The sequence below is a fragment of the Acipenser ruthenus genome, chromosome 8 (genome assembly GCF_902713425.1).
Source record: "Acipenser ruthenus chromosome 8, fAciRut3.2 maternal haplotype, whole genome shotgun sequence".
NCBI lineage: Eukaryota > Metazoa > Chordata > Actinopteri > Acipenseriformes > Acipenseridae > Acipenser > Acipenser ruthenus.
In genome coordinates, this window is record NC_081196.1 from 6,910,272 (window position 1) to 6,924,349 (window position 14,078).

General features: G+C 37.4%; 1 protein-coding gene across 3 annotated transcripts; it reads right to left on the reverse strand.

Moving 5' to 3' along the window:
• Nucleotides 1–160: 160 nt before the first annotated feature.
• Nucleotides 161–12,476, reverse strand: LOC117407352 (ras-related protein Rab-30). 3 transcript variants are annotated; one of them, XM_034012298.3, is made up of 5 exons: nt 12,293–12,476; nt 6,804–6,904; nt 5,109–5,192; nt 3,956–4,139; nt 161–2,960 (listed from the first exon to the last, which is right to left on the reverse strand). In XM_034012298.3, the coding sequence occupies exons 2-5, from the start codon at nt 6,888–6,890 to the stop codon at nt 2,710–2,712; spliced, it is 606 nt and encodes a 201-aa protein (XP_033868189.1). In that variant the 5' UTR covers nt 6,891–6,904; nt 12,293–12,476; the 3' UTR covers nt 161–2,709. The 3 variants fall into 3 exon arrangements, with proteins under 3 accessions (XP_033868189.1, XP_033868188.1, XP_033868187.2); XM_034012297.3 differs by having other exon boundaries at nt 12,299–12,475; XM_034012296.3 differs by lacking the exon at nt 12,293–12,476 and adding an exon at nt 10,717–10,885.
• Nucleotides 12,477–14,078: the final 1,602 nt, after the last annotated feature.

Here is a 14,078-nt window from a genome sequence, read left to right on the forward strand (position 1 = left end):
GTGCTTCTATTTGTACAATTATATGGTACTAAATAAATTGTGCAAAAGATGCTTTATAAAATACAACACAACATTTTCCCCCATTTAAAACAGCCAAAAACATGAATTTGAAATATTTCAAGTTACAATGTAATGTACAGAGTCAAACAGTAACTGTCAGTCCATGATTAGTTATCACATTTATTCATACACTAAGCAATTTTCCATTTAGTAAACTTGTGAGCAAATACAAATAAAATATGGACATCAAAATATGAATATTTTACATTCAGTCTTTCTAACAAACAAAATACATTCTGGTCACTTTTTTCATTAAATCTTGCAGACAAAAAAAAAAAAAAGTGTTGACCGACAATGTAATGAACATTTATTATTCACATTGTTCCGTTTTGGAAATTCATCAATAGTATACTGAACACTGTCCTTTTTGTTGAAGGGAAAGCAGTTAGATATTTGTTTTAAAATGAAATGGCCTTCAACAAAAAATCAATGGTCATTGCACCATGGCACATGCTAAATAAAGCTACGAAGCGGCAATAGAAATAGAAATCAGTGAGGCATGCATTTTTACTTGCTGAAAATGAAGGATTAATAATTCAGATCACATTCAAATTCACGACTTGAAAATGAATACAAGGCATTCAGAATGTCTCAACAGTACATGCCAAGCACTGAAGTTAAGCAGCTTACAAAATGCATAATGCCATACACCTATATAATCTAACACAGTATGTAATGTCACAGACTTTATAATGATAGGTCTGTAAACCTATGAGAATTACACCCCCCAAAAAGAGGACAGTTTAGCTATTTACTTGTGAAATCAGACATTAAATAATTCAAAATCAGGTTTTGTTTTTTTTGTTTTTACATGTATATCTGTAAACTACAAGTGATACAGAATGCATTGCTTTTGTAAAATGAAGAGAGAGCCATGTGGAATGGTCTAGTTTTAGAACTGGCTTAGATGAAGTTTAGAAACCTGTATTAGTTGATCAAATACTCATATATATGCAAGAACATGCTTAAAATAAAACAACATTACAATATGTTTTGCAGAGCAACAAATTTGGCATGATCGGATCAAACAATATTGAAAACCACTCATATCAGTCTGTGCCAGCCTTTAATTAAAACGTATATCAACTAAAAATTATTCATATCCAAACATTTATCTAATACAATACAAACTGCGCATGTTGTGTCAATAAATGAGTTACATCTCAAATGAAGCATGTGTTCTAAAATAATTGTATCTCCAATTCTGAAAATACACACATGAAATATCCTGCTTTTAATTCAAACAAATTATAGTAATATTGAAACAGCTAGCCCACTAGACACTAACAAACTTCATGGAAATACAGGATATATAATCCAAATTTGAATTAATAAATTTTATACAGTTTAAACATTTAAAAAGAATACTGCAGTGGAATGCAACGCATCAAGAATAAGGCATGGATTAAAAATGATGGATACCGATAGCCTTCTTTTAATACGGATGTATGAAGCAACTTATTTTGTCCTTCATACGTTTAAGCAGCACAGCTGCAGGCTTAGGGTTTGTTTAAAACCCACAGACTGCATGTTTTATAAAACCAAGAAACTAAAATAAAGAATATACTACAAATCCCTTCACACCATCTCTTACTGCATCTGATGGACAAGAACGATATTTTCTTCCAAACTATCGCAGTACTGTATTTAAAATAAAGTATCTGTTTTAAGTTGTCATTTCTCAAGGAATTTGTTAATTGAACCATTTTGTCAAAAGAAAAAAATGCACATTAGTGAAGATACATAATGCGTAACTTATTACACTGTGTGAAAGAGGATAAACACTGCAAAACAGAAGTGTCTGCTTTTTTAAAACCTTGTTCAGCTTGCATAAAGCGGTAACTTTCTTAAAGAGTACTGCACCTGGCAAATAATACTTGTGGTCCTAAGTTTAAATGCATAAGCTTTTACACACACACACACACACACACACACACACACACACACACACACCATACTCTTCTTGCTGAATGAAAACAACATTGCATGCCAATCTTTACTGTATAATGTGTGCCTGTAGTACTTCACATGGAATACACAGTATCCGTCAAATGGTCATCTCCAACTGTTCTGTCTCACTTCGAGGTGATTAAACAAATTTGACAAAACAGGAACGTTCGCAGTTGTGTAACCTATTAAGGTTCCCATGAGCAAAATTAAAATGTATATGGCATTGGTATAAAGTCTTCAAAAGCAGCATGAATTCAATCTTAGTTTTCCTTGAAGAATGTTGGAGAATGTTGTCAGAGAGCACACACAAGTCACAGAATGTTTGTCTGCTTGCACACAAGCAGTAGTTGCATATATATCCTTATTAGTGCTCAGGACTTATTCACCCATTAGATATATAGCTAAGCTGAACTATTGTCCATGTGTAAAATATTTAAAAAATCACAACAGGTTTTAGTGTGTATTTGTCTCGGTTTTTGAGAGCAAAGTCTTGTGTTAAGCCTTGTAGTCTACCATTCTTCATATTCAGGTCAGTTCATTCCACATCTCCTTAGAACAGCACAGTTATTCACTGGAGAGAAAAAACACAACTGGTCTACCCGGCTGAAGCGCAAGAAATCACCTTTACGCCTCGAAGGATGCGAACACCAAGAACTGGCTTCCATTTTCACTTCCAAACGATGGGTTCTTGTGTTGGTTTTAATTGAAACTGCAGCAGTTCAAATAGCTGATACTCTTGCCCTCCCCTGGCAAGGGGGATGCCACATTGTTGACCAGCGTGTTTTGTTTCGCCTCTCTGATCAGCTCACAGGCCAGGTCCAGGAAAAGTTTCTCCACATTGTCCGCCTCTTTGGCCGAGGTCTCCAGGTAGTGCATATTTTGGACTTCCGCAAATTCGTCTGCGTTTTGCCTGGGAACCTCTCTTTTCTCTGCCAGGTCAATTTTATTCCCTGTGTTAAAAAGGGGGGGGGGGGGGAGATAGTTTTAAGAGCATATCCCTAACCTATGATGGGTTACAATAGTTGAAATCTATCTAGAGAAAAAAAGAAAGAAGACATCGATATCGATATCTATCTATATATATTATCTATCTATCTATCTCACATTCAATACTATTAACTTCAATGTTCAATGTTAAAAAAACTAAAGAAAAGAACATAGCATCCTGAAATTCAATGTATTTCTAAAGTAGTAACATTCCCAGTTTTATTTTACTTCCAGATGCCTTGAAAAACTTACAAATGTCCCTGCACCCAGTCCTGGGCTTCAGATCTGCCTTCTATTGGATATAGTATTTAAATGAACAGGAGACCGGAGTTTGATGTTAATACATTTTCAGGGCAATGTCCATTGTTTGCAATAAAGCAATCAAACAATACTGGGCTGTGCTCAAAAGACAATAATCTCTAACTTTCCTGGACATTGGTCAACTTACTCTATTGCTTTTGTTGGCCATAGGCTAACATATCAGAGAGATAAAATAGTTGTATTGGTAACCTTCCCAGAACCTTGTACAGTTTGGGTAGCTGTGTGTCATATTAGCTGTCCCTCTGTACTCTGAAGCAAGTGGAAGTGCAAAGACTTTTTAGTGTAAGGATTAAAACTAGCAAGAAACAACGGTATCTGTATTTATTAGTATATACTAGTGATTTGAAGACAGTAAAGTTATACAGTACCGATACATGATTTGATTCCTTTTAGAGAAGTTTCCAAGAGGATGAGTTGTCATTTAGAGCTGCAACCTTCACTTTTCATATCGGGATATTTTTTTTTTTAATACCACAGCCCATAAAGTTCAGCGCCACTGCTGAATAAGAAAGCGTTTCATGTGCCGCCAAAACATGTTCCATTAGACTGCCGGACGCCACTTACCACATATATCTCTCCTGATTAAAAACGTAGAACTATTAAAAGGAAAAAAAAAAAAAACATAAAAATGACCTACCAACTAAAATGGTGACAACCTTGTTTCCGGCATACTGCTCAATCTCCCGGAGCCACTCGGGAAGACATCGGAAAGACTCCTCACACGTGATGTCGTAGGTCAGTATTAATGCATTTGCACTGCGGTAGTAGCTCTGGGTGATGGATCGGAACCTCTCCTGCCCGGCTGTGTCCCAGATCTGCAGCTGCGCGACATTGAAGACAGACTATTAGCCTTAGCTTTTTCCAGCCTGCTGGTCTAATTCAAGTAGGAAAAGATGGTCTCAACATGGCCTACTTAAGTTATTAATGTGTCCCGTCAGGGTTCAGGATTATATTCGGCGTACAGAACAAGCTGGCATTACAGCCCAATCATGCATGCAAACATGTGAAATGTAATGCAACCCGAAGTGTGACATATGTTCAGACATACAGGCACATATAGGGAAAGAACATGATTGTAAGTTGGTAACCATGGTGATCGTGATTCTAATACTTTCAACAAATTAATGCAGATAACAAGTTTAAATCACAAGTGGGTGACTTGAAATCTATATAAAAAAAATCAATGAAATAAATGCTTTACAATCCAAGCCTAGTTCTCTTTTACCATGATCTTTTTTAGAGGTTACCTTTTCATCAATCTGTGCTATAGTCACTATAATATATCTGTTGGGCTTCCCAGCGGATGGCTCAAATGGGGCTGCTAATGAGGTTCAAAAGACTACAAGGACAAATGGTTCTCTTTGTCGGGGAATACAACAAAACAAAACAGTAGAGCACTTTCTAAATGTAACTATCTTCTATTTAGGCACATTTTTCGATTGTTTAAGCTCTATTTACGGTTACAGTCTCAATGCAATATTTTGGCTCTCTTAGCCAAAAGGGTTGAGCAGCTGCTGTGGAACACAAAAAAAAAAATCACCAGAAAAGGCATTTGTTATGAAAAATGGATCCCAAGAAAAAGCGTATGTTTTTTGTTTTGTTTTTTTTTAGGAAAAATTGATTTTCAAAATATTGTAATTCCAATATTTTTCAAAAAGTTTTTTTTCCTATTTACAAATTTCCCTAAAGAAAAGCTTTGTGAAATAATTTGTAAATTAATTACAGTTGGTATTTTTTGCATTGCAGTCAGAGAAGTTACACTATTTGCATATTTAAATATTTGTGGTTACCTTTACTTTTTCCCCCTTTATCTCGACTGTCTTAATCATGAAATCCACCCCAATAGTTGCTCCCTGTCCTGGTGGAAAAAGACCCTGAAATAAAGAAGCTTGCATTCAAAGTGTGTTCTAATGAAAATCCTGCCATTTATTGCATTTAAAAAAGCATTAGAAACAGTACACTCCAGATAACAAACAAGTATTTGGAATAGTTAACGCCCCTTTAATGTTAAAATATGGCATTATACCACAGTTCAAACTCCAATAAATTACAACTGAAGTGTAAAATTGAACATGCTTGCGAGACACTGTGGTTTTAATCCAACAAACGCCAAGAAGGCAATTTTGTCAGCAAAACCTTGACCTTTACATGCATTGATAACCAAATGAAGCAATGCTAAACACATTCATCTTGCTTTGCTGTTTCTGGGATAAAAGGTCAGGAAGCAGCAATTGGTTAAATAGCGCAGCTTTAAAAGAAAAATAATTAATAAATAAATAAATAAATAAATAAAATAAATCGTATTCCCTGTGGAATGCAGTAAAAGAAAGTGCTAAAGTGCCACCTGGCCTTAACAACAATCTTATTCCACATACTATGAATGCAGGCGACAGGGACTCTCTTACTGTACTAACAGCCCATTCGTTTGATTATGGTTCGTTTCCTGGATTCCCTCATATGCACAAATATTACAATGCAATAAAAAATAAATCTAACTCCAAGTACAGTCAGACAGATCTCGTTACTTAGACACATTTAGGTGAGTGATGTGTAAAAACTACTAAATGTTAATATTGCACTGCAAATTGTATTAATCGTTTCATTAGGAATACATTCCATTTGTTTTAGTTTTTTTGCGGGGGTGGGGTCAGTGTAAATGTTACTTTGAAATATTCCCTTTGTAGTCACTATGTGATGATATCCTTTGATATGTGGTAATAGCGTCACTACAAAATGTACTGGTGCACTAAAATAGTCCCAGGCTACAAACATCTTAAGCAAACTATGCGTCAGAGTACTGAAAATATTGATCAGATGCAGGGATGGAAACAAGACTCCTGTTGCATAGCAGTTTGATCCATTCCTGGTTTTATTATGAGTTTACTAGCTTGTTATCTATACACTGTGGCTAATGAAGCTTGTATTAAAACATGGAATGGGTGAAACTGCTATGCAATAGGAGTCTTCTATCCATCCCTGAGATGCACTGCTACATACAGGATCCTGCCCTCATTCTGTGGTGTAAAGCCGTTGTTTGTGTGTTCATGTACTATACTGTGCTGCGGGGACTGCTTTATTTTAGTTCATATGAACGCACATTGTTAGTTACTGAAAGGCAAAACTCGCAGGCGTTTTTAAAACGCTGCGCGCCTCACTGAGACAGCAAAACGTGTATCCGAGATGTTTTACAAAACAAGTTAAGTTTAAGAAGTTCTAACCTGTTTAAGAGATTTGACCCCAATGGAGCGATTTCACTGCATGTTGCTGGCTGCATTGATTCACTTAAGCCTCCTCTTACTGTTGCTGCTCATTTTCAATTCCCAGTTACTGTGTGTGCGTTGGTCTCCCCTAGCTACAGTACTGCCTGGCAACTAACTCACCACTGCATTGCCTGGCCTCCAGTGAAATACAGAGACTGCTACAAACAGTACATCTGAAAAGGCAAAATCCCCAAGGAAAAAAAAACCAAGAAGAGAACAGCTTACCTGAGTAAACCGGCGAACTAAGCAGGTCTTTCCCACACCGGCGTTCCCAATCAAAACAATCTTGAACAGGTAGTCATAATCTTCCATACTCACTTGTGCAGCTGCAAACAGAGGAAAACAAACAAAACTGATGGAATGCAGCCAGAACGGTCAGTCTTACTAAATTGTGATTGCAATTAAAAAGACAACAGTCAATGCAGTTTGCAAGACAACCACAAACATGCATTACACTTCCAGTATTTTACTCAAAAGAAGCTCTGAAAATGCTTTGCTAGAAAGAGAGAGGTACATATTCCATTAAAAATGGGGGACAGTTCTGCCCTACACTTGAAGGGGGTTTCATGGAAAGCCAGATTCATTGAACATTAAGCTTCACATTACATGTTGTTTATGGCAACTCAAGCAGTATTTACAATAGCCTACAGACGCAGTTTAGCAAACCCTGTTCACAGGACAGAACCAGGGCCCTGCTGTAGTGTCAATGAGATGATGAATGGGAAAATAGGCCTAGTACAGGAACCCCCACAAAACACAAATAATAAACTGGCGGAAGAGCTGAATGACAAGAAACAACTGAAAGCAGGAAAGACTCAAACTAGTGTGTCACACTAATTAACATGTTTCCCAGGAACATTCTCTTGTTCAGTCAGTGGTTGCTGGTTGTTTAAAGACTTTAGCAGAAAATAAACATCGACAATGATCTGTCCCTCCAAGACAGGGATAAGCAGCACCAGCAGTGCTTCACTGAGCCCCTCTAACCTCATTTCCTCAAGCTTGTATGAGCAGCTGTGACCCTTCAAGGCAAGGTCCCTTGGCTGTTTACAATTTTCAAGACTGCTTTAGTAGCCTGGGTAATATTCCCAAAAAAAACTCTAACCAAAACTCAGGGGGTGACCAATACAAATCAATCAGACATCAACCTACAGCTCTTCATTCAGTGTAAGCATCTCTTTCACTCTCTCTGTGTTCGTACAGCATTCAACTGCATAGATGAATTACTCTGCTGGCCGTGCCCATAGCTACAAGACCAGGCAGCAAAAAGCTAGCATACACTTCATGGAAAGTTGCCATTCTTGTTGATGACAAGCATTTGTTGCAGAACAGCACACAGTGGTGTTCTATCTATCTATATACACACACACACAATTAGCCAAACCTTTCAAACAAATATAACTTATGGAATCATTATAAAAATCCAATGCATTTCATTTCACATAATTTTCACAGCAAAGTCACATGCATGCATTCCCCAGCTGATTAATGACCTACTGCACAAATATCAAAACAATCCTGAGAGCGTTTATAAAGACATGTAAGATAATATGTAGTACACAGGAGGCGGCAACAGTACTGTAGTCAAGGACAGGTAAAAAAAAATATGCTTGAAGTGTAGTTATAAAATGAATTAAACTTACTTTTTTTTTTTTTTAGGTCAGAAATAAAACTGAGAAAACATGTTAAATATCTTCTGTTTGTAAATGCCTTCTTCCATTGATTTAAAACAAACTACAGCAATAAAGAAAACAGCTAACCACACCATAGTAAATTCAACCAATTTATAAACGACTGTCGGCTGTAATTGGAACCATGTGAAAAAGCAGGAGTGTTCGTCAACTACAGAAGAAAAAAAAACACTGTTCTTTAAGCAGATAATTGCCTGTATGAAATCAATTACTTTAATTATTAAAAAAAATCTGTGCTATAGGGTGACTCAATTAAGCTGAATCAGCCTGTTACAAAGAGGCCCATTGCAAGTTCAGCAAGGACATTTAGTTTATAGGCTACAGTTGTCAAAACAAGGCAGACACGCACGTACAGTAAATGTGTGTCTCGCAGATCCCATGATCGCCATCTAAGGGTTAAAGGGTTCAGATGACATTAGGAATATCAACAAAGAGACCGAAGACATTTTATTAGTTACAGCCCCAGGATACCAGCTAAGAAAAATCAAAACATGCAGTAGTCATCACCTCCATATTAACCAGATGCTGGGTGCATTATGTGCTTGTAGACTTTTAAACTAGGCCTGCTTACGTACATTGGTTCAGTATGCTCTGGAGGCCCTGTATACTTACAGCGGCACAGCAAGCGCTGGAACACTTTTTGTTACCGTCTTGATAACCAACATTATCAACGGGCCCCCATTTTGTCGTGCTTAAGATTTCCTGGATGTTTTTTTCAAATACAGTACTATAGATTCATACTTTAAAATGCTGCTTCCTGGTACTTCAATCAATTCCTGTCACGTAGTATGGAATCTGACCTACACACAGGAAGTGGTCAAGATCCAGAGAACAACTGGAACTAATCTACGGAGGAACTGGTGTATCCTCAAGATGTTATTCATAAAAACTGGGTGTTTTCCAAAATGCTTTTTTGTTGGCGGCAAACACTTCATACAAAGATAGGACCCAGGATACAACACTCAGCTTCTGTGAACACAAGCAAACACTTCAGAATAAGACTGTTAGCAAGGAAATAACATCAAAGGCTAGTGTTTTAAAGCAAGGAAATGGACACTACAGTACAATTTCTATTTGAGGCACCCCCAATGGAATTAAAAGGTAAATTCCTGCTAAAGAAAAAAAAAAAAAAAAAAAAGTCTAAAAACAAATACAAAAGCAAAAGCAAAAACACAGATTAAAAGGTTAACCATCCCAGATATATCCTCTCTCTCTGACCATGCCCCACTTTAGTAATGAAGATCGCCTGGTTGCTATCGGCATGATTGAAGGCGGACTGTCTGGTGAAGCAGAACATCTCATTCTCCGGGCAACTTCTCTCACCATCAGCAGACTAGTCCAGAGAAACCAGGAAACCGGCTCTGTGAGGGACAGGTCACTACACCGGCCCAGGACCGTCACATCCGACTGATCCATCTGCGTACTCCTTTTCAGACTGCAGTGGCTACAGCACAGGAAATTACAGGAAGAAATAACCTGCGCATCAGCAGAATGACTGTAGCTCGCCATCTGCATGAAAATGATTTACATGCTCGGAGGCCATTCAGGGGCAACATGTTGACAGCTGAGAGAAATCGTTGTCTTCTGTGGGCCAGAGAACATCTGATGTGGCGGCAGAGAGAGTGGTGGAGTGTTTTATTCACCGATGAATGCCGTTTTGCCCTTGACAGACCTGACAGAAGACAACGTGTGCGGAGACGTTGTGGTGAGCGTTATACTGACTGTTGCGTTGTTCAAGCCAACCGGTGGGGCGGTGGAAGTGTGATGACGTGGGGAGGAATCTCCTTTAATACAAGAACACTTTTGGTGCAGATTGAGGCAACCTTACTGCTCAGTGATACATTGATGAAGTCCTCGAGGCAGCAGTTTTTCCGTTCCTGCAAGCCAATCCAGAAGTGTCGATTTTCCAGCAGGACAATGCAAGACCACACAGTGCTAGGATTACAATTGTACAACTTCAAGAAAACAATGACGAGATCTTGCCGTGGCCAGCTCTTTCGCCTGACTTTAGTTCAATAGAACATCTGTGGGCCCAAATCGCCAGTGCCATCCACAGAAGACAACCACGACCAGCCAACCTTCGCCAGATGGCTGCAGCTGCACAGAAAGAGTGGCAGAACATCCCACAGCAGTCTATCCAGAGGCTGATAAGGTCTATGAGGGTCATACCCGATACTAACTTTGTAATGTTTTCATTTTGACAGTGTGTCACGTTTTCATATTGAAAACGTATGATTCTTTGATCTGTATTTTTCTTCACATTTTCTATGATTTTGTTTGATGTCTATGTTTAAAATATTAAATCCATTAGACCCGAGTGTTGCATTTCTTTTGTTTATCAGTATATATAAAAATGAGCATATGTGTTTGTATCTACTATATTTCATAAGTTTTATAAACCCAATAGTTGATAAGGAAACAATATTTCAGGGGGTCCCAGAGTGGCTCACCAGGTAAATGCACAGCTGCTTGGTGTGTGCTGTATGGCTCGCTCTGCAGGATCGCGTCCCGGCTGTCTTCACTGGGGATTTCGAAGGCAGCGCATTGGCTCTGGCGCTCCCGTGGGTTAGGGAGGCAAAACAGGCAGGGATTGTTTCTACTCATTGCGCAACAGCGAATCAATTGCAAAGTTTTAAGGCAGAGCCAATCTTTGGCTTGACGGTTTTCCAACAAATAAGACAAACTGATGTGTTCATAGTTAAAATATTTGCACAGCTCAGTCTCAGTAGGAATGAAACATCTGTGTGAGCGTCCTGGTTATAATATTCAAAAACACACACAAAATACTCCACAAAAAAGGGTTCTTTTCTTGCTGCTGGACATTTATAGCCAGTCAATATACAGATGTTTTATGAACATTACAATGCTCCAATAGTTTACTTCAGATGGAGGCCCATAAGCTACTGAATTCCATTTGTGCTAAATAAGTACTGTACCGTATGAACCTGCTATTACTGGCTGCAATAGGGGTTATAAACGGCACATGGATCAACGATTGTGTTATACTGGTAAGACTTTGCAAGAAACCTTATATACTGTAGATAATTTTTATCTTGGCTAATGAGGCAACAACCACCTTTAATTATTTTATTTTTGTATAAAGTAGGGGATATAACTCCACCCTTAACTGTGCAATTTCATACCACACTTTGGTTTCAGTCCCTGTTAAAAACAAGACAATCACTGAGATATTCTGTAAATTTGTAATAAGGGGTAGCATATTATGCTATCCAGTGATAGTAAATCAGCGGTTCTGTGTTACTCAATTCTTTACTCTAAACTTTTTTTTGTTTGTTACCATTCTAAATACTCCTGCTCCCGTTGTTGATGCACGAGAAAGAATCCTAAATACTCTTCTAAATACATGTTAAGTAAATACTTAACGTGCTTTGTAATTAAACGAATACATCGACTACATTCTGTCAAACTTTAATAAATTCAAACAAAAATATTATGGTTTCAAATAACAAAACGGGTGCAGGCTCTTAAACAGTAAAATAAAATTAAACTTCAAAAAACAAAGCAAATTAAAAATCACGAAAACTGGGAATCCCATTTTAAAATTGGAATTGGCTATACAAGTTGTACTGCATTTACAATAAAACATTAAAAAGGTGTAACATTATTGTCCAAGTGTTAATTTACAGCTGGCTAAAAACATGAGAAGGACATTATAAACAAAATAATAAATACACGTGAATAAGGTGTTACTTCGCTTGATACGTCGCACTCGTGATGTGAAATTGTTTCTTTATCAAATTAGAATTGAAAACAGCATAAATTCCCCAAATAAATGCAAAACAACCCGTGTAATGAAAGCGTTAAATACGCATTTTATATACATTACAATCATGTTATGGCCTGTTTAACAGCTGGTAATCCACATAAATTGTGATGCTTTATCGCAAATGATTATATATTGGTAACACCCTCCTTTTCACTTTTTTCCTAGCAAAAAAAATAAATAATAAAAAAAAACAATAACCTTAACAAAAATGCTTCGGTCACTTAAAAATAAATACTTACACTTACCAGATTAGGGAGGTCCCCCAGACATTTACTATATGCGAGTCATTAAATACTGAATTAACTTGTCTTTTACTCCTGCAGTTTAGGCTCAGCTAGCGTTCTCAGATTTATGCCAGTGGTCCACAATGATTGCAGACAGTGGAGTTTCCTTTGCTTTTCTAACAATGACATCATTCCTTTTCAATAGTATGGGGGCAACTGCCATGCGCAGGAAAGCGAACTGTGGTGTTCTGGGAATTGCAGTCCACTTTGGGCGACATACCACTTAATAAGAAAAAACAAATTTCCGTATTTGCACTACATTTCCCGGGAGCACTTTTGAGGGAAAGGGATGTTCGGCTGTGACCAGTCGATTGATTTTGGAAGTAAACAAGACTGTCACGATTTAAATTTTGGGGAAAAATAAAATGTCTTCTTGTCCGTTTAGAACACGTACAGTTATTGAGTCTAGAGCGGGATGATGAGTTTTGTGTTGCATCTGTACACGACTTATTATCTGTGGTTTGAGTTGGACACATTGTATTCAATGTAAATAATGAACGGGTGATATAAATATTTGTTTTTGTGTGTTATTTTATCATCAACGCGGGAGCCCGGTTTCTTCACTAGTGTCCAGAGAATGCAACTACAAGTGTTAAAAGTTTATAATAAGGGAGGTTAGGAAACTTAAAACGCTTTATATATTTAAATATTTCGCTGGTCGTTATATTGGGCCAAACTTCTGTGTTGGTCTTGTGTGCTTGAATTCTGAGAATGTGAGTAATGTTGTCATTGACTGGCAGTTGACCTGACAACGACCTTGTCTTGTGGGTTGGGGGTTTCAGAAGCCACGTGTTGTCTCGTGGTTTTCACCAGCCTGGGGAGAAGTAAAAAGCATATGGACTGTACGAAACATGGCAGGTAGCAACTGAGACCACTGCAGAAGCTGTGGCGTGTGCTATGAACTATAGCAACAGTTAAAACAAGAGCTTCTGTGTATAATATTATTATTATTTCATACTATTTGTAAAGTTGTCGCGTTTCCTATACAAAAATTATTTATTTCTTAGCAGACGCCCTTATCCAGGGCGATTTACAGTCCTAAACAAAAATACATTTCAAGAATCACAGTACAAGTAATAATACAATTAAGAGCAAGATAAATACAATGACTTTGGTTCTAGCAAGTACAAGTATGACAAAATACGATTCAATAACGGAGCAGATAACAGTGTCAGTTATACATCAGGATATAATTAAATACAAAATACTACAGATTAAATAACACTTGACAGATTACAGTACTCTAAAGTACAGGATTAAATGCAGTAAAATAGGGGCAGATAAGAGCATGTAAAGGGCATTTAAGGAAGAGTGTCCATAGAGGGTAAAAAGAGGAGTTCTACAGGTGCTGTCTGAAGAGGTGAGTCTTGAGGAGGCGCCGGAAGGTGGTCAGGGACTGGGCAGTCCTGACATCTGTAGGGAGGTGCCCCAGTAAAGGGCCAAAGATCACAGAATAACTATAAAAAATTGAATTTCAAATGGTAATTTACAATATAGAAGCAGTGAAGAAGTATATGTTCGAAAATATTAATATTTAAGACAAATGTGTTTTCAGTGATAATTCAAATTAATAATAATAATAATAATAATAATAATACAGATGAGTGCGTTTAAAGCCACTTTTACTGTCATGATAGTTTATTAATGATTAAGTAGATTAAATATAATTAAGGCAAATATGTTATCCACATTTAAACATATTTTATTTGTGCATAACATACAAATAACACAACTGTATTAA

What these genes read in the sequence shown, in the direction of transcription:
- LOC117407352 (XM_034012296.3), bottom strand. Translation starts at nt 10,870, where the DNA reads ATGAGTAGAAACAATCCCTGCCTGTTTTGCCTCCCTAACCCACGGGAG. An exon ending in TAAAGGGGGAAAAAGTAAAG is followed by an intron (nt 4,140 to 5,108) that starts GTAACCACAAAT and finishes AATGTCGCGCAG; the next exon opens with CTGCAGATCTGGGACACAGC. An exon ending in GGTTGTCACCATTTTAGTTG is followed by an intron (nt 2,961 to 3,955) that starts GTAGGTCATTTT and finishes TTTTTAACACAG; the next exon opens with GGAATAAAATTGACCTGGCA.